Raw genomic sequence first — 20,786 nt, 5'->3', positions numbered from 1 at the left:
GTCCTCTACCCACATGTTGATACTGTGAGTCTTAAAACTGTAACACGTCGTAGAAGAACAATTCAACTTCACTTAACATCTAGCAACTTTTAGCAATTTTTGAATCAATGCAAGTAATTTGAGATAGATAGATAGACAGACAGACAGACAGACAGACAGAAGACAGACAGACAGACAGACACACAGACAGACAGACAGACAGAAGACAGACAGGCAGACAGAAGGCAGACAGACACACAGACAGACAGACAGACAGATAGATAGATAGATAGATAGATAGATAAAAGCATGTCATGTATTCATCTTGCCTTGCTTTTAGTGTTTTATGTGTTCTCGTATGTGTTTGTGCTTTATAAAAAACAGGAACTATTCCTTTCTTAGGGGAGGTGACACACTCTGAAGCATGTGATTTAGTAATCTGACGCTGCTGTGACACTCAGGGTGTCAACGGTTCAGTCAATATGCTTTAAGCACTGACTACATTGGCCTCACAAAATGTGATGATCTGACTACGACCAAGACACTCCCAGCACAGTTTATTCAAGACACAAACCTGCAGCACAAAATGTGGGATTATCTGCCCTGAGCTGGTGTGATTTGGCAACTAGACTCTTTTTTTCTGTGGTCATATGAATCAACTCTATACTCTAAATCCTTCCCCCACAGATGGCTGCCCCCTTTGTTCCAGTCCCTTTACATGTGGACTTGACTGGAGCTTGCAGGTCCTGGGCCAAGAAGGAGTCTGAGCCCCCACCTCCAGAAAGAATTTCCTCTATGAGAGCAGTCAGACCCTGGGCTCAAACCTCAGCTTACTTCTGTAGGAGACCTCGAGGAGACATGCTGGATGGACCATCAACATTGCTGGGGGGTGAAGGAAGAGTTTGGGACAACTGGGTGGAAAGACCAATCACCCCAACACTACTGGGCTACGAGATCCTGGAGGAGAGGGCAAAATTCACAGTAAGATTTGTGAACTTTCCAAACCAAACATGACTAATCTAAATCAAGTAATCAAAGAAAAAGATCACTGACATGTTTGTTGATGGGCTAAAACTTTTTTTTTTTTTTTTTTACTTTTTAAGTAAATACCTTTGAAATGTTGAAAATGGATTTATGAAGATTTTAACACATGGACTTTGTCTGGAAACACGTATGATGTCACATTGGCATCATATGACTCACTCTGTTGAAAAAGCTTACATAACTTGCGTGTGTGTGTGTGTGTGTGTGTGTGTGTGTGTGTGTGTGTGTATCTCAATGTACTCTTTGTGCGTCCATGTGTTTGTATGTACTTTTAACTGTTAGGTTTATAAGATCCATGTGACGACTGCTGAAGGAGACAGCTGGGTGATCTTCAGAAGATACACTGACTTTTGCCGGCTTAATGACAAGGTGAGACTGTCAACCTCGTTCACTATAGACATTATTGAATTTTAGCTTTACTAAGTTAGCAAGCCATGATTATTGACTTAAAATCAGTTAAAAGCCACAAAGGTTGCACCAAAAAATCAAACTAAATTCTCATTTTTATTCAGAGCAGAGTGTCTAACTGTCCTTGTTTATAGACAGATCTGCAGGTTAAATATAGTCTGCTTCTTCCAAACAATTTATTAACTGCATACATTGGAACATGTGCACTTTTTTAAACATGATAAAAATGTCACTCTACATGTCAATCAGTCATAGAGTGCCAAAAAAAATGTATGGGCAATAACCCAATAATAACCCAACACCCTTTAAAACTTTAAACTATTGTTTTTGTTAGTTTGTGTCTTATAGAAACCATGCATTCTGTAAATACTACCTTACACCTCTTTTATAGGAACCCCATATGTACCCATATCTATTTCAGCCCCTTTGCTTTCTCCTTTGCACTAAAAAGTATATTCAAATCCTCTGTGAGAAATAGGACAAAGTTCTGTCCATTTTGGCGCCGCTTTTGGACAAAGTGGTACCCCTTATATCATTGCTGATTTTTTTTCTGCATGTGCGTAAGTTGTGTTTTTTAAACAAAAAATGTCAGCATTCTTGTATTCAACAGTCAAATGTATCACTAATCAAGAATCTTTGACTTGAATGTGCTGTTTTGGCAGTGTGTCGTCAATAACTGTCATTCAACTACCCTGCGGATGTGCCTTTAGGCCTTAATAATAATGATGGTCTTGTTTGCTCAAGTGGGTCATATAGAGGCAACAATAATACTTTCAGCCTGTTTCATCACCAGCTAAAAGCGCTTCATAGGCGCTTTTATCTATAAGCCTGTAAATAGAATTTTGTTTTAATGTTACCTCTGTCTATTCTAATGTCTGCGTGATTAATATAAAGACAGAGACAAATTCCAATTAAGTGTATACCTGGTGTTTCTGATTATTCTGCTTGGAACTTCCTAACTTATTTTATTTTCTGTTCCCTCAATCTTTGGGAAATCTTTCATCTGAAGCTTAAAGAGCTGTACCCCAGCTCGACTCTGGCCCTGCCTCCTAAGCGCTGGTTCAAAGACAACTACGATGAGGAGTTTCTGGAGGAGAGGCTGAGCGGCCTGCAAAGCTTTCTGCAGAGCTTAACAGCACACAAAGAAGTCATCAGGAGGTGCGTGTCAATATGGGGATATAAAGATGGACTCCTACAGATTTTACTCTCTATCTTGTTTGATTTTGAGTTTTTCGTTTGTTTGCTCCTCAGTGAAGAAGTCAGACGCTTCCTGTGTTTGGTTGATCCGCCAGGTCCTTTCGATAGTCTGGTGGAGAGTCGGGTGAGGTCCATGTCTGTGCAAAAAATGTTGACTCAAGGGCTTAAAGTCAAGATTATTTTCTGGTTTCTTACTGACTTTAGGCTATTTTTGACTTTAGGCTTTTTGTGAGACTCTGGAGGAGACAAACCATCATCTGCAGAGGGAACTCTTGGACAATCAGAGAGAAGTTGACGCTTTGAAGAAGATCCTGGAGGAGAAGGAAACCCATATCAGCCTCCTGGTGAAGAAAGCCAAGTACGGATGTTTCGTTGTTTTTATACAGGAATAATAGAAAAATGTTCTTTACACTATATTAAAATGATTTCCTCTTAAACAGATCCCTGACACTTCCCTCTGAGAGCTCGGAGGATCGATTCCAGCAGACAGAAAAAATAACTACGGACACAAACACACTTGAAGACGGAGACACAGATTTGAATGGATCTGAGAAAGTGCACACAAATGGAAGTGAAGCTGCAGGTGACGACAGAGGAATGTCTATAAATGAAGATGACAAAGAATCAAACCATGAAACAAACTCCTATATTTACCCTTTATGTTACTGGTAGTAATTTCCCAATTTTAATCTAGTTGCTGATGATCGTTTTATTAACACTAAAAGACACTTTGATAAATGTCGTGAAACAAGTTTTACTGTGAGCAACTGTCATTCTCCGGCTGCAACTTTAAAATAAAAAAGAGACACCATTTCAGAGTTTGGGCAGAATACTAACCATCTTAAAAAAACAAGCACAGCATTATTACAATTATGAAATAGGTTTTAGAAATGTGGACCTCTGACTACAGTAACTCTTTGTAGATTGAGCATGTCTGTATCTTCCTTTTATTTCATTTTCACTGTGTTTGTGTGTTTATATACTCTTCCACATGTGATGCTCATTTACTAAAGGTTTCTGTTACATTACACTCAGAGGTGTAGGCCAACCATACATACCTCAATAAATACTGCTTTGTATTCAAGAACCTTGTTTTTACAGTTATTCTTCATTGTACATATTTTGAGATTTTTTAAATTTATTCTCACCACTGGAGAAATGTTAACAGCTCAAACCTTCAACAAAACACTTTAAGAACCCTGCAAAAGCTCATTCCTTATAACTCACGCCAAACCTTTAGTTCAATTGTCAAAACTAAGTGTAGTGTGTCAATAACCATGTTGTCTGCCTAGAACAAGAACTGTGTATCCCATCAATACAATGAAGAATCTATAAAGAAGAGAAAATATAGTCCCATATGTATGAGGGTAGAACAAAAACTAAAAAGGCTGAAAGTGTTGTAATCACTCGACATCCAGTGTCTCCTGTCCATGTTCATGTGACAAATATATTACATTTGATTTGATTGCAGACAACAGAACAAATACATTCTTAATGTAAACCGGTGTGTTTGGTCATTTGCCTGAATAAAATAAAACATTTTCAGATGGTTTGAAATGATGACTAATTCTCTGAAAATGAATTTCACATATTACTTTTACACATTGTGATGATGTTTTATTTTTCATACTTTTGGTGCCTCAAGCAACTTTGACCAGAAGGTGGCAGTGTTGTGACAGTTTTAGACTGTTCAGCAGCTTCACCTGAGTCAGAGACACATCAGAGGGAACTTGATGTTCTGTTCTCTACATCTCAAAACCTTGAACTCAGAGCTCCCAGACATTTCCCCTGGAGATGAATAACACTTTCACAATTTATGAATTTATAAATGAACACATGTGCTGTATGTATTTGTTTGTGTGTGTGTGTGTGTGTGTGTGTGTGTGTGTGAAACCACTGTCGACACTGTATTTAAGAACAGGTGAAGTGAATATGTAACTGTGTGATCAGATTCATAAAAACACTCATCGTCATTCTCTCTCTTTGTTTCCATGTGCTAACAGTGGTCCTCTGTTTGCAGTGTTTTCTTGTATGTGTACTGAGAGCAGGTTTTTGGCATATTTGAACACGTTATTACAGTTTAATAGTTTCCTGGGTGTGTTCATTCCCTTCATTCATTTACCTAGATGAAAATTGAACGAATCAACGAGGTGGGAAAAGACTCAGAGGTCTGAAACCAGGCAGCACTTGCACGGCAGATATAATTGAAGTTTTATCTTTTTTCTTCTATTGTAATGCAGAATAAATGCAATGCACATGTAGAAAAATAAAGACAATGCATCTAAGGAGGCTATGAGGGCTCCCCTGACAAAAAATAAGATATGAGAGATTAATACAAATTAAAAAGGGAAGAATAAAAATACATAGGCTACAAATGCATGAAGGAAAGAGCATAGATGAATCCAAAGAGAAGTGTTTGGGGTTCAAATATCTGAACAGTAACTTTTATGAAGTGGACAAGGGCTGGAGTGAACAAATCTTTAATTAAAAGTTGTAAAAATCGCTCTCAGCGGTCTCGAGAGTTCTGGAGAAGTTTTGGTAATAATTCTCATCGGACTGTCCTCCTGATTATGATTTACGCAGCATATTGAACAATCATGCATTCTCCTGTCCTTCACATGGTTAATCAACAGGAGAGGAGCCAAGCAGACTTTTCAAGCAGCCAACCCTGCAGTCATTGGCTGACTGAGTCTCAGCCACAGATGCAAATTGAAAGCATATGTCACAAAGTGTCAAATCAGCTCCCCTCTTCAAGTGAAGATGAAGTTAAACATCCTAGCACCAGGGAAGAGAAGGGTTAGGTTCTAGAAAAGTGTGTTTAAAGCCCTGTTATTAAGACACAGAAATGTGTTTTGTCCTGGGTGAACAATAGACTGTATTCATGTCTTCCATTTTCATCCAACCTTGTGCTCAAGCTAATGTTTCAGGATGTTGTTAGTCATGGAAACATACAGTATCTGACAAACTTATATAATTTAAACTATTCACAGAGATTGATCAGCATCTGAAAAGAAACAGTGAAACAGTAAGACAGTAAATGGTAAATGGACTTGAGCTTATATAGCGCTTTTCTAGTCTTCCGACTACTCAAAGCGCTTTTACACCGCCTGTCACACCTTTTCACACACTGATGGTAGAGATCACTATGTAGTATCATCAGAAGTAACTAATCCCATTCATACACCGCCACTGAAGCAGGGGGAGCAATTCAGGGTTAAGTGTCTTGCCCAAGAACACATCGGACATGTTGCTCAGCTGGGGATCGAACCCTCGACCTTCCGGTTGAGAGGCAACCAACTGAGCCACAGCCGCCCTAATAATTTAAGTTAAAACCCAATACTTGTTTCTATGGTCAAATACAGTCAGACAACAACTAACACAAGCATCCAACCACATCCTTAATGACATTACTATCAGGCTAATGAATCAGCTGAAACTATACAACTGTAAAGTGTGATCTGATACATATGAGCATTGTTAGATGAGAATTTTCTTACTTATGTAATGTTAGCTATGGAGTGATTACATGCTAATGTTAGCCATTGTCCAATCGTAAATAAAAGGCTATGAATTATGTGGTTTTAATTCTCAAATGTGTCCAGCTATCCCTCCAGATATTTACCATTGTCCACTGTGTTGCTCATGAATGTGGAAGCATTGCAATGATATTGATTGTCACCCTGACTTCAATACACTTACACAATTTACAATAGGCTATATATATATATTACCACTATATGAGCTTCCCTCCCTCAGTCAGGACATAGAAATGGCCACTGTGAAGACAGTGAATGCTTAACAGTTTAATAAAACACAACTACATGTTTAAATCTATAGGAGCAGGGCCCTGTTGGTTTTCAGCTGTTATGGGAAAGGTTTATTTTATTTAACATGTGGGTCACAGATTTTGTCTGAAAAGGGACGAACCTGATGTTGAAAGTAATAGGAGACAATGTTTTGTGCAGCAAAAGGTGTAGTGAATCCTTTACTCCCTCAAGGCCAGACCCTGAGAAACTTCAATATCTGCCAGTTGTTTGTTAGCATGCAACCACAAATGTGATGTCAAATGATGAAATACCACTATGTGGTTTTCAGTTTTCCCTCATGTGTCCTGCAGCAATTTGGCACACTCCATGAGAAAACAAAACTCAGAACAAGAAAAAATAATACATACAGAGCTCCACGTCAGCCGGGGTACGGCCCTTCACGTATCACCATTAATTATGCCCAAACATGTCAGAACATAAAGATTCATGAACAGCTCAGCAAAAACTTTGGAACAGTCTCCCCACAAATTACTCCACAGGGTGCTAGCGTTTGAGACTTAGTGCAGATTTGCGGCTCATACCATCCAAAATAAAGACTCTTTATTCATTGAGATAAGGCTTAAGCCATTAGTTTTGTTGATGGGCCGCATGCTTCAGCGAGTGAAAGATTCATGTTGCTCCAATGTAATTGCAGTGCAGCATGGATTGTTGGGGTAGGAATACTTATCCATCCAGAACACAACTTACAGCTGCCCAAACGTACAGAGACCGCTATACATCATCAAGGCTCCACACTTAATAGTAACAGGTGGTGTGGTGCTTGTGGTCATGGAGGTACTGTTATTGAGCTCATTTATAACCTGTGGGAGGCTGTGGACGAATTTAAGTTGTTGGCCCTCTGTTATGCTTTAATATCCGGCCAACATGTTATGTACACATGCAGAGGACACAGCAGACTGATACATGATACATGTTCCTTGTGCCTCTGGAATGAAATTAAAATCTGAAGGATGATAAAATCTGTGTTGGAGATACCAAACTATTCAGCAGAGACTTCCATATGGTAACCTGTTTATGATCATCTCCAACAGAATAAGCCAAAAAACAAATATTTTTACATGTTGGCACATTTCAAAAATAACTATGGAGGACCCAGAGCGTAGTAATGGGGCCTGATTCCCCTTCAACCCTAAAATCTTAATCTTATCTGAAATGAATATTATACTAAACTTCTGCTCCTCTCACATAGACTCTTAGTTTTATATCAATATTTTCTGTAATACTTTACATTGAACTCAATGTGTTCCACATGACATTCAGTGAGATTGATTTTATCAGCACTTTTTTTTTCCACCTAAAACATTCATCCCAACCGGAGCTGAAGCTGACAGTGTGTACAAACATTTGAGAAATAATCAAGTTTAAGAATATTCAACAGTCAAAATGAATAAGTAACATTTGCATCACACTGACAGAATAAATGAAAAGTTTCCCTGAGTCCTGACTGTTGATTTTAATGTACAGTAGTACGGTATTTTAAATGTGCCATGACTGGGTTGTGGTGCAAGACATGTACGTTTTTTTTCTTTACAGAGTTATGTTCGAGTGGTTGATCGTGTCACGTATTCCAGTTTGTTACAGACCTCCCGTTATTCTAACAATATAAGGTAGATTTGTTTTTAAGTCCTCATGTCACATCTCGTGGGTTGTGCGTCAACTGTTATTTGTTAAATTAATACAATTGTACAGGTTGTATAAAGTGTAGGTGAGATGATGGTGACAAAAACTTTCTTGGCCCCTTGTACCAGGTAGAGTACCTCTTATGTCTTTGTGGATCTTTTCCTGGTGTAAAACATATCAACAGGCTGTTAAAGATATCTCTACAGACATGGTAAATCTTGTAGGATTGTTTGCTTTTGAAGGTCATACAGAGGCATCATTGTTAAATTGGTCTGTGTTTAATTGTGTTTCACAGCTGCAGGGTTTACTTCATCTGCTGAGAGAGGCCAGCATTAAAACATTGGATCATATAAACTGGATCAGTGCCGATCAGCACCCTTGGCTTTTAGAACCTCAGAGGCTCTGCTTGTCAACAGGCAAGGCAGGAAACTGCTTGGGGCTGTCATGATTTGGTCTTATTTAGTTTTGTATTTCAGCGTTTAGGTTTCCATGTTTTACTTTCTCCTGTCCATCCTAGTGTTGATTGTTTCCCTTATATGTTTTTTGTCTTAATGTTTCCTAGTGTTGATGGTTTCCTAGTTTTGTTTTCTGTTTTTATTTTGTCATTTATTATCCTCGTGTATCTCTGTGTTCTAGTGTGTGTTGTTTCATTCTTGAGTTCTGTGTGTCTTTAGTGTTTCTTGATTTATGTTGTAGTTCTCCTCAGTGTTTCTTGTCTTGTGTTTATTCCTGCCTCTGTGTGTTTCCCTCCAGTGTGATTGCCCTCATTGTCTTCACCTGTGTTATTAGTCTCACCTGTGTCTGATTACCCCATGTCTTTTTAGTCTCTGTGTTTCTTCCCTTCTGGGTCAGTTCATTGTTGTATGTTGGTCCTTGTCAGATGTAAGTTTTGCTCGTGCTCCTGTGAGTCCTTGTGGCTCCCTTTGTTACCTTTTTTTTTTTTTGTTGAGTAGTAAGTCTTGTTTTTGACTTTTTGTTTAAATAAATCTTTTTAGTTCTTCTGCACTTGGGTCCTACTCCCTTGTTTTACACACCGAACAGTGACAGGGGCCCCAGGACACTTGACAGCCCCTGAAAGCTGACAAAATTAAAATTAAAGCAGCAACCTGTAATGTTTAAATGTTGCTATGACAGTAGGAAAGATCCCTAAGGGGGCCCCATCAGACAGTATTCACTTTCATTTCCCTGATAAATGCTGGTTGGACTGTGGGGAAGTCGTTCATGAAATGAGAAACTGATTCTTGCATTAAAGTAAGTTATTATATCTTCCTCTTTCAAAAGGCCCAGAGAGCATAAAATCTCCAGCTGTATAAGTCTCGCTGGGAAGATCAAAAGCAGTAATAACAAATATGGGATCATGAATTTACAGACAATAAACATAAATCACTTTTTTCTTTTGCACATTCAGACTTTCATTTTGGTCTTAGTATGTTTCAGTGCTGCATTGCATCACATACTGAAAAGTGATGGACATCAAGTTAAAACTGTTTAAATGTGTACCTGATGTCCCATCTCATCAATCTGACAGAAAAATAAAAGACGAAAACTTTAAAGGGACACAATGAACAAGCCTACAAAAAACTCAACAGGGGTCCATGTGTCCTGGACTTTTCTTCCCTGTTGTGTCTTTTATCAATCTTTTGTAAGTAGCTATCAAATGAACATATGAAAGCCTCACATTAAAAATTACAAATTGGACTAACAGTAACTAAAGTAAAATAGCCTATTGTTCCAAAGCGGTACAGGCTGATGCTCTAAACACAGCTGTTTACACCTGGCCAGATAAGGCATCTCCAAAATTCAACTCCAGGGACCACTTGTGATCTGATCTCACTTTCCTGCTCTGTATGCAAATAACAACAGAGCCCCATTCACCTTCATAGCTGATGCAGACTGGCTGCACAGAGGTGGAGAGCTGCACTCATGTGCGCAAGCAGCAGAGAAGAGAGGGGATCCTAGACTACTATGATGAGGTGACAGAAAAACTTTGACGGACGTGAAGCTAGAGTTTCCTTCTGTGGTCTCTGAAATATATGAACATGGCATTATTTAAACTCTGATGACCAATGGGCCACATCACTCCTGTCATTGACAGCATTGAAAAACCTGAGACATTGCTGCCTTCATAGAGTAAGAAAATGAGCATAACAGACAGACAGCTCTGCTTGTCTGATCATCTGTATATCCATGCGCTGCTTTATTATGAACTCAGATGACTGCTTATTATTTAAAACTCTGATTAACTTTTGGTGAACCAATCACTCACCTGCGTTCTCACCATCTTCCCTCGTCAGTACAGAATCCTCCCATGGTCTATTGAAATTTTAAATAAAGTTTCCCTTACTTAATGATTTTGGGACACTATATGTTTTTGTGCACATTAATTCAAATACATATTGGAGTTTACACTGGCAGACAAATGTGTCTCAGAGCACCTCTTCCTGTACAAAAGACTGTCCACTTATGATTCGATCAACCGGGAGTTATTTTGAGTGTAACCATAATAACACATATTCTTTCAATTTCAAAAGTTTTTATTGAAAATGTTCACTGCCCAATTACTGCAGGCAATAAAGTTACATCAAGGTATGGGTGGGCAGGTGTTCCAACTTTGATGCCATATATAATCAAAGCATGTCATATATTAAATATATTTTTTACATATATTAAAAAATAATTAAATAGGCTATTTATTAACTTTTTACTCTATGTTCAAAGTCTAGTCCACATTCAAACATTTCAATCTGTATTCTGACTTTTTCCCATAAACCTTTGTCTATTTTCAAAACTTTTCTTCATATTTTTAAATTTGCAAACTATATATTTTAAATCCATATCAACATATTCAAACTTGATTTTTGTTTTTTTTACTGTTATGTCATTGGCTATTTAACCTACTTTCATGCATGCTTTTTCTCCAAATCTTCATACACTCAGTTTTATGTTCACAATGTATTCCATAGGCTATATTCCACTTTCTTAATGTTCAAACTTTTATAGCCTATATATTCAGACTTCAATTCTTAATATTCAAATCAAATAGGCTATCTAAACGCCTGGTCCATATCCAACTTTCATGATCTATTGATTGATTTATTCACACCTTTTTTCTGTATTTTCAAAACGTCATTCACTGTATTCAAACTTTATTTGCATTCTACCCTTTAGACCACATATTGAATACACACTTTAAATGTGGTTTAATTATTTAATATTTTATATATATTTTCTGTCTACTTTGCACTGCTATCCTGTTCCTGTTTTGTTTTTTATGTTAGCCTATTGTTAAACATGATACTGTTAAAAGTTGTTTTTTATTGAACTGAACCTTCTATTATTCAATATGATAGCCCACAGTTCGACCTCATCTGTGTAATCTGACTTCCCATTTAATCCCATGCATTAAAATGTATCCTACATATTCATCCATAGCAGTAGCCTATTCGTTGTTGTTTTTTCAGTGGGCAAACTCTCCATGGTTCATGAGGAAACACGCAGGGAAATTATGACGTTATTTAAACAGTTAACAGAAACCCAATTATTCCGGACATTCCTTTCAGTTTTTTAGGGGCTTAACATCAAATCACTGGAGCCATGAGGCTACTTAGTTGTGTTTGTTGGCACTTGCAAATTTCCGTCCATTTGCGCGCGTGTTTGGCGCGCGTGTTTGGAGCGCGAGCATCTTCTCGTGCAGTGTGTGGAGCCCGGCACGTGGGGGCGGACGTCTTTGTCTGTCTGTCGTTCGTCAACGTGCTGGAGGCAGATAGCCCCTCTCCTCACATCCATAGAGCAACAGCAGAACAGAGGGAGTTTCACAGGAGATGTGCGTGAGTCACGAACACTTCTGTTTCCATAGCAGCTCACAATCTGGGACTTATTTAATGACTGATTTTTCACCGTGTCTTCAACAGATAGCCTCATCATCTCCATCATCATGAGGAAGATCACCGGCAAACACTTGTTGTGCTTCATCCTGCTTGCCTTCCCGCTGTCCTGGGCAGAGACCACGAATAAGGATGTGAAGAAGCCTGACAATGACACAGGTGAGGATTCCCCATTTTTTACAAGATTATTTTTTCGAACATATTCAGGATTTTTTTGTGGGGGAAATAATGCAGCTAATAATACTGTAATGACTGGATAAAAAATACGCTTATGGTACGATAGATGTGGTTACTTAATATCCCATATAGACTACCCTTAAAACAAGGCTATTTGAAAGAAGGCGAGAGGGGGATATGATATTTGATATGCTATATGATTGTTCATGTTCACATTATATCTCAATTTTTTATTCATTTTTTTTTTAGAGAATTTAAAGATATGCCTACTTGACCGTCCTAAAGATGTTTTTGCACTCAAGCTTTTAAAAACTCTCCCCTCACATGTAGGCTATATGAACCCCATTAATCATTAAAAAACCTCAAAGTAAATAACACCGTCTCTATAGGCCATGCAACTATTTTGGTTTTCAGCTTTTATTGCATGTAGGCTATACATCATCTTGAGAACCTCATGTTTGTCTTACTGAAATTCTTGGCCTGAACATAACATCCTCTCACCTCAAATGTTCTCTGATGTGCAGCTCATGAACCCTCTTTGCACAATAAGCTACTTATATTGGTCTATGTTGACTTGAAGAACAATTATAGAAGTTATAGATTCCTATAAGTAAAAATGTATATCCTTTGTCTTTTGATATTTATCTATCCCTCAGTGCGTCATCTAAAGCCCCCAGCAGGGAGACAGGGAGGCATGATTGGTTCATCAGATTGGTACCTCGTGGCAGCCATTGGTCAAAGTTTTTACATGCTTACAGCTGCTACAGATGACAGATTTTCTTTGTTCCTTTTTCACAGCACATGAATAATTAATTTCTGTCAGGACCTAAAGACAATTTCTACCAAAATCTTAAAAAGTGTATCTGTAGAAAATTACCAACCCTTCCTTTAAACATCAGATTATGGCCATGGGAGAGATTTTTATATAATCATAATCATATATATTGGTTAGTGTAACCTAACATGGAATGCTTTTTAAATAGTGATTTCCACAAAGGAGGTTATGAAGACAGTGCATGTGTGTGTGTGTGTGTGTGTGTGTGTGTGTGTGTGTGTGTTTTCTACTTTTATCCTCAGAGAACTGTCCACTTGTTTATCAGAGAGAATAGTGCAGTATAACCATAACATGATGGATTTAAAACTCTGCTCTAGCAAATTCAAGCTGAACAAACATAAACCAACAACAACATATGGTATCCGCCTCTTTAGAAGTCTGTGGTGTCATGAATTTAATGGTCCCCTTTAGTATAAAACATCAGAAATGAGTTCTTTCAAAGTTTGTGAATCACTGTGACCCCGAGAGGTCATTGAGGACCCAGACACATATGTGTGTCTGTAAGATTAGCTGCAGACTTACAGATATTCAATATTAAATATTCAATTCTATTTATTCCTTTCAGGAAAGAAGCTGGAAGTAAATGATAAAATATGATGCTGCTGTGAGCTCTGTGGTACAGACAGGAGGAGATTCAATCTGAACTACTAGGGTTGAGAAAGAAATCTGTTTTAATGCAAGGGGAGTTCAGCCCTAACAACCCATTAAATCAAAACATGAAGAAAGCACAGGCTACTTTACCACAAAGGCAAAGTCAATGGGGATTTAAAAAAAACACATTTAAAGCTTGATTAACCCTCAGAAATCAAGAACAGAACTTACAGACTACAACAATCATTGTGCCTATTTTAAATACAGTCTGTATTTAAACCTGCTAAAAAAAAAAAATCTTGAAGCAGTTTAACTGGAAAATGATGATGAAACAGCACACAATAACCTTTAAGATGTCTATTTCCCATGCTGAAGATGTATATAATGTAGCAACATGATTTCTCCAATACAATTTTAAAAGTTTTGTACAATCAAATATGAAAACAAAACAAAAAAAAAACACAAAAAGACAAATATACAAACAGCAAGACACAAAAAAGTAAAAAGTGTTAAGACAGTCCGGAAGGAATAAAAGGCAACTTTCGAGCAGAGCTAAAAGCCAAGGCATAAAAGTGTTTAAATGTTAGATTTAAAGTTTAGGAATGAGGGCATGACTACCTGACAATGGGCAACCCTGTTGAGGGAAGAATTCACTCCTCACAGAAAAACAAGGATATTCAGCCCCAAAAAAGTCTGTCTTCGAGGCGGCCAAGATCCACTACTCTCAATCCACTCCAATACTGAGTCATCTTATAGCTGCCCCACATTGGCGCTGCTTGCTTTCTATCCCCGGCCCTTTGCTCCGCAGAGCAAGAGGCGGCTTAATAAGCCCTGTCCTGTACAAGCCTTACTCATCTATTTGGAAAGGACTTGGGGTTTTTTGTGTCTTGGGCCCTTTCTCACAGAAGGAGAAAGTCTGCGCCTGTCTCACTGGATAGTAGAGGCAATAATGTTGGCATATGAGAGTCGAGGTCTGCCGCCCTCAGGGAAGCTGCAGGATCATTCCACTAGAGGGATGACACAGAATCTCCCCCTTTTTTTCTCTTAAAAAAAGGTTGATAAAAGTCCATGAGTGTTAGAAGTTGACCTGTTCGTTATTGTGAGATGAGCTACTTCACTCATAGTAGTTACTCAACATTTTCACCGAAGACTGTAAAGAGAGTGATTAGATTTAAAGCAAGCCATTCATAGTAAATTATTTTTTCCTGCCTTGGACAGATGCAGCTTCAGGCTCAATAAGGCCTGCATTTCTGCAGTGTTGTATTTTTACCACTAAATATACTGTACAGTACTGGACTATAAGAATAATGCAGGCTCCACTGTCCTATCTCTACGTAAAGACATTAAAAGACCATAATAAACCTTAAAATATATAGAAAAAATGTGAGAAAGATGTAGGAAGGGACTGTGTTTCGTGTTGTTTAGAAGGCCAAAGATGGTGTATTTCATATATTAAAGAAACTATATCTGCAGTCAAAGAAAAGATCAGATAGGGCCCAGTGATGGAGGCATGCACATGAGGACAGGATTTAAACAACCCAGTGGTGACCAAATGTATTTATTGCAGTAATATTTGAAGTCTAAACATCTGGCCAAAGGATATCCCCAAGGTGTTGAGCTTGATTGAAGGAAAGGTGCAGCATCCACCAGCCATGAGGCAGAGGAGGTCAGAGCCAAGAAGGAGTTTTGATTTGTTGCTTTTGTGAACTTGGTTTGCACCCAGGGTGTCAAAGCCAGGGAGAGGGCGTTGTCTGAAGCCAACAGAGTTAGAAGTGTTCCAGATGAATTTGATTTTCATTGACAGTGACAATCTTTGTTTTTGGAAACATACCAACATGCCTCAAAGCAAACATGATAGTAATCGATGTTTGTGTGGACAGATTTTTCCCAACAGAAATTCCTCAACAGATCATAGACAGCATCTCCAACCATCACGACCAACAATGGAGTACCACAAGGCGTCTTACATCCTTTTCACTAATGATCGCAGTAAACAATGACTTTGTGATGACTTGAATACTCCATTTCTTGATTTGCTCAGTAGTAATAACTTGCCTTCACTCAGTTTGACTCTGACATTAAATCTGCATCTTAAAGTAGCTGAAGCACTCACTGCTGCCTCTGGCTGTCATGTAATAATTCATAAAATTGTACTCCAGTTTCACCACAATGCTGTGTGTTTCCAACACAAACAAGTTATCCCACATTCCTCTCACACTTCTCCTTCCAGTTGAACAGGAACAATTGGTTCAGCCTGATAAATTACACTTAAATGGAGAAGAAAGGGGGATCCCAGTCCAAACATAAAGACAGTTTGTTCAACTTTTTCTATAATTATTTGAATAAATGTTGAAAACTGCTTTGGAGTTACATAAGGATTGACTTATCCCTTTTTTTCTGAAGCTGAGAACACACAAAAGTTATTCTTACTTAGAAGAGGCCATGCAAGGTCGACCTACCTGATAACATGATCTAAGCCTTTTTATGGCAGGATTCCCAAACTATCACTGAGGATCCACTTTCTTGTCTTGTACAGCTATAGAGCCCACATTCTAATAACCAGATTCATTAAAGGGGACTTAACATGCAGCGTTTTCTGCGGTTTCACACTTGCATTGACGCACAAAAACGAACCGTTACAACTAACCCCTAGCTGTTCATTTTTAAAATTTTATTCATTCAAAATTTATTTAACACGGAGAACCTCATTAAGATTAAGAATTTCAATTACAAGAGTGTCCTGGCCAAGAGGGGCAGCAGCACAACAAAAAGTTACAGACATAAAACATTGAATAATTACAAACACAGATCAACATGTCCTGAGTCACAGAGCAGAAAGTCATCAGTCAAAGCATCTACAATCTGCAGCATCTTCCTCCAACACCCTCGATCTACTTTTAAAAAAGATTTAAAGAACCCAGCTCCCCCAGACACAGATCCTCCTGCAGGAGGTTCCAGGCCGCAGGAGCAGCGCACCTTGAACTCCTTTTCCCCAATCTTTTCATCCATGCTTGATGAATGAACAGGGTGGACACATAACTTCAGGGTTCTATCCATTTCCAAATCCTGTTTTGGATAAGAAAGAGCGAGAGACAAACTGAATTGTTGTTTACCTTTATGGGGGAAACAAGATTCTGAAGATTACAGGTCTCAAGAGAGTGTGATAAGGTTTCCCATAGTCATGGAAACTGAATGACCTTCACTAAAAATAGAACAGAGGTTGTGTGATAATGAATGTTTATTGAGGTATTGTGCTGTTGTGTTTAAAGTAAACAATGATTCCTTTTTTCTCAAACCTAGTTTGGAGCCAAGCAAAGACCAGACGACTGTTTGCGAGGAAAAAGATTACTCCGCCACAGGAAAGTCACATCCCTGTAAGCTTTATTGGTTCTTTTCAAACTGCCTGTATATTGTATAATCACCATTTCACAGTGTGTTGCCTAACCTCTCCGTAAGGTGTGCTTATGAATGCTTGAATTGGAAATTGTATGAATCAAGGACGTGTTTTAATGTTAATATCTCAGACAGCCAGAAATGTCAGGTATATGACTTCACTTAAAAAAACACTAATTCAACAACATCATACTTTATCTTCTTCTTCATGCATTTCCTCCAAATCGAATCCTAGTTGCAGCTTGCAGAGTGTTGTATAACACCAAATTTGTGATGGCGACTCTATGCCAGAGGACTAATTGTTTCTGCACATAGCTGTATTAGGACAAATTGTCCTCTAATTTATAACTGCAGTTTTTCAATTTTTAAAAGGTTTCGAAATGTGGATGGTGAAGCTGTAAGCAGACGGTTGCTTAATTTGTTTCAGACAAAAGCAACATTATCACTCTTCTGAAGTATTGTTTGTAGCCAGATTAGTTTTTCTTCTTTCTTGGTCTCCTAGAAGTCCTGAGGGGAATATGTGACTCTTGAGTCGTTAAATGCTTCATTATGTTTGTGCAAACCTTATATTTGTGCACAAAATATTTACAGTAGTACAAAGTACAAAACGTTTCTACAAGTTCAAAATCTTATTGACAGGCAATTGATCCCATATAGTTCTTTGTGTTTGATGATTTCACATGTTTAAGGTCCTTGGGTATTTAATGTTTTTTTTTTGCATGTCAGATGTTTCATGCCAATAAATCAATTCTCTCTCTGTTGTTTCAGAAACACAGGTCAAACCTCATGACCCCTGCCCATCGCTGTGGCCGCCTGATGGAGAACTGCTCCTCTCATATGCCGTGCTGCGATCCCTGTGCCTCCTGCCGCTGTCGTCTCTTCAACACCATCTGCCACTGCTGGAGGATGAACCCTCTGTGCTTAAAGAAGACATAGATGAAACACAAAAACACATGCAAAGACATGGCCTAACACAGATTGCAATGATAATGTACAGACATATATACATACCAGCACATGCACACTGTCCTCTGGCATGTGGGCTCATCTTTTACTACACAGGTGCACTTCAGAGAATATTATTACTGTTCAGAGAACATTTGGAAAGCCATGAAACAGACCAAGGCTGAAAGTGATGAAAGAGTGAAGCATGGGGTTTTTCTGTCGTCAGCTGCCTGAGCGAGAAAAAAAACACTGAAATGTTGAATATATCGTGTACAGAATAGGTGTGATGTAAGAGGAGTAACATATGCTTTTCATGTATGTAGATAATCACGTGTAAACCATTTGTGCTGTGCCTTGGGAATTTCCCAAGTTTTTGCATATCTTAATGTTTTATGTGTCATGTTAAAACCATGGGAATATAGATTTCATTGGCATACAAGTTACTTATTTTTGAAACTCACCGCCCTCAAGACTCAGAGTGGAAAAAATAAATCCAAATCATATGTTTTGAGTCAAAACAGTAATCCAGGCCTTGGTGAACAGAACAATTCAGGTCTAAAATGGTAATTTGCAGATTATTCATGTGAGTATATTGTGGTTAAAGCTAGTTTATAATTTATTTTTTTAATAAATACACCAGAAGCCTATGCTGTCCTATTGCTTTTAATCTTTTTCTTTCACTTTCATTTCAGAAGCAGAATAATAAAAATGCCCCTAAAAGTGTACATTTAGTAGAAACCCATGCTTCATTTAGTTTATATGAGACATCATTTTTTGGGGGGAAAAGCCAAAATATGTAGTTATTTAGCAAAAAAGATGTCCAGCAGCTATCTTGTGAATGAACATGGACTTAACCTGCTTTGTATTTCTCTCTGTGACGATTGTGTGAAGAGAGCTGAACATAGCCAATGTGAATTAAAGAAAATAAAGCTCCTGTCCAGGTACTCTGTGGTCCGTGTATTACATTGTTTAATGATAGTACATTTTCTTATTTGTCAGAATATGTTATGCACGCAATAGCCATGGCCATAAGTAGAAAAAGGTAAGTGTAATTTGAAGGAGAAGTAGTCATTTTTCAGTAACATATCCATCTAAGAGCAGCCCACATAAGCATGTGCTGAGTGGTTATTTGAGCATGCGGGGTCAAATCAAAAACATTCCTTCTTCATTTGAGGATTTAGTGAGTGAGGAAAGGTCACAGGCCAGGTTTAACATAAATCTGTCTATGTTGAAAACACAACCCCCCAAAACCAGTTATGTAATAAGGAGGCCACTGAGGCGCTGCAGGACTGCTTTGACACCACTGACTGGGATGTGTTGTGCAGCCCGCATGGGGAGGACATCGACATCGTTTAACCCACTGTATCACAGATTACATAAACTTCTGTGTTGAGAACACTGTACCCAACAAAAAAAAACCAGTGTTTCTCCAACAACAAACCCTGGGTGACCCCTGAGCTGAAAACCCTGCTCAATGAAAAGAAGAGGGTTTTTAGATCTGGAGATAGAGAGGAGCTGAGGAGGGTGCAGAAGGAGCTCAAGAGAAAAATCAAGGAGGGGAAAGCCAGCTACCGGGCAAAGATGGAGGAGCAATTAAAACAGAAAAATGCAAGAGAAGTCTGGAGGGGCCTGAATAACATCTCAGGTCACAGCAGAAGGCGTGGGAGGGGGCAAATGAACTGAATCTGTTCTTCAATAGATTTGATTCTTCTCCCAACCCCACCCCCACCCACCAGAGCGCAGACCAGCCCGCTTCTCAGACACTCCATCTGAGTACCCTGAGTACCCTGAGTGCCCTGCCACCCCCCCTCAACAGCCCTCTCCTCCTCCTCCTCAGACGCCCCCTCAACAACCCCCTCCTCTTCTTCCTCCTCCTCCGACGGCCTCTCCATAAGATCAAGGCGAGGAAGGCCACAGGTCCCGACGGCATCAGCTCCAGACACCTGAAGCAGACCAGCTCTGTGAGGTCCTTCTGCACATCTTCAACCTGAGCCTGAGACTGGAGAGGGTACCGACTCTGTGGAAGACGTCCTGCGTGGTGCCAGTCCCAAAGACATCCCACCCCAGGGAGCCTAACCACTTACCTGTGGCCCTCACCTCTCACCTGATGAAGACCATGGAGAGGATCGTCCTCAACAACCTCCGCCCCCTGGTGACTTCAAATCTGGATCCTCTGCAGTTCGCCTACCAGCCGAACATCGGGGTGGATGACACCGTCATCTACCTGCTGCAGAGATCCCGGACTCACCTGGAGAACACCGGCAGCACTGTGAGGGTCTTTGACCTCTCCAGTGCCTTTAACACCATCCAGCCTGCACTGCTCAGGGGGAAGCTGGAGAGGGCGGGAGTGGACTGTCACCTGGCTGCATGGACAACGGACTACCTCACCAACAGACCACAGTACGTGAGGCTTCAGGACTGTGAGTCTGACATGGTGGTCTGCAGTACAGGGGCCCCTCAGGGGACAGTTCTCTCCCCTTTTCTCTTCACCCTGTACACCTCGGACTTCTGTTACAACTCTGGGAGCTGCCACCTGCAGAAGTTTTCCGATGACACAGCCATCGGAGGGTGTCTAAGGTGTGTGTCTAAGAGGAGCAAACAGGAGTACAGGCAGGTTATCATGGACTTTGTCGACTGGAGTGAGCTCAACCACCTTCAGCTCAACGCCAGCAAGACAAAGGAGATGGTGATTGACTTCCGCAGAAAGTCACCCCAGACTGCACCGGTGAACATCCAGAGCTTGGACATTGAGATGGTGGAGACGTACAAATACCTGGGTGTTCACCTCAACAACAAACTGGACTGGTCTCACAACACAGACGTCCTGTACAAGAAGGGCCAATGTCGACTACACCTACTGAGGCGACTGAGGTCCTTTGAAGTGTG

At 39.5% G+C, this 20,786-nt stretch overlaps 2 protein-coding genes across 4 annotated transcripts; both read left to right on the top strand.

The window, feature by feature from the left end:
- The first annotated feature begins 248 nt into the window (after window positions 1–248).
- Window positions 249–3,707, top strand: LOC132978826 (sorting nexin-16-like). Of its 2 annotated transcripts, XM_061044150.1 has the most exons (6): window positions 258–960; window positions 1,306–1,392; window positions 2,441–2,589; window positions 2,683–2,752; window positions 2,850–2,986; window positions 3,069–3,707. In XM_061044150.1, exons 1-6 carry the CDS (start codon window positions 667–669, stop codon window positions 3,298–3,300), a joined length of 969 nt encoding a protein of 322 aa, XP_060900133.1. In that variant the 5' UTR covers window positions 258–666; the 3' UTR covers window positions 3,301–3,707. The 2 variants fall into 2 exon arrangements, with proteins under 2 accessions (XP_060900132.1, XP_060900133.1); XM_061044149.1 differs by having other exon boundaries at window positions 249–960; window positions 2,441–2,752.
- Window positions 3,708–11,739: 8,032 nt separating this feature from the next.
- On the top strand, window positions 11,740–18,844 carry asip2b (agouti signaling protein, nonagouti homolog (mouse) 2b). 2 transcript variants are annotated; one of them, XM_061044145.1, is made up of 4 exons: window positions 11,740–11,898; window positions 11,987–12,118; window positions 16,863–16,936; window positions 17,724–18,844. In XM_061044145.1, exons 2-4 carry the CDS (start codon window positions 12,010–12,012, stop codon window positions 17,889–17,891), a joined length of 351 nt encoding a protein of 116 aa, XP_060900128.1. In that variant the 5' UTR covers window positions 11,740–11,898; window positions 11,987–12,009; the 3' UTR covers window positions 17,892–18,844. The 2 variants fall into 2 exon arrangements, with proteins under 2 accessions (XP_060900128.1, XP_060900129.1); XM_061044146.1 differs by having other exon boundaries at window positions 11,740–11,902.
- The last annotated feature ends 1,942 nt before the right edge of the window (window positions 18,845–20,786 follow it).

Source organism: Labrus mixtus, chromosome 8 (assembly GCF_963584025.1).
Source record: "Labrus mixtus chromosome 8, fLabMix1.1, whole genome shotgun sequence".
NCBI lineage: Eukaryota > Metazoa > Chordata > Actinopteri > Labriformes > Labridae > Labrus > Labrus mixtus.
Note: the sequence above shows the minus strand (reverse complement) of the source record. Positions and strands in the feature narration are given on the sequence as shown.

Coding starts and splice junctions, on each gene's coding strand:
- LOC132978826 (XM_061044149.1), top strand. CDS start 667: ATGGCTGCCCCCTTTGTTCCAGTCCCTTTACATGTGGACTTGACTGGA. Junction 1,393..2,440: donor TTTGCCGGCTTAATGACAAG/GTGAGACTGTCA, acceptor TTTCATCTGAAG/CTTAAAGAGCTGTACCCCAG. Junction 2,753..2,849: donor ATAGTCTGGTGGAGAGTCGG/GTGAGGTCCATG, acceptor TTTTGACTTTAG/GCTTTTTGTGAGACTCTGGA.
- asip2b (XM_061044145.1), top strand. CDS start 12,010: ATGAGGAAGATCACCGGCAAACACTTGTTGTGCTTCATCCTGCTTGCC. Junction 12,119..16,862: donor GAAGCCTGACAATGACACAG/GTGAGGATTCCC, acceptor TCTCAAACCTAG/TTTGGAGCCAAGCAAAGACC. Junction 16,937..17,723: donor CACAGGAAAGTCACATCCCT/GTAAGCTTTATT, acceptor CTGTTGTTTCAG/AAACACAGGTCAAACCTCAT.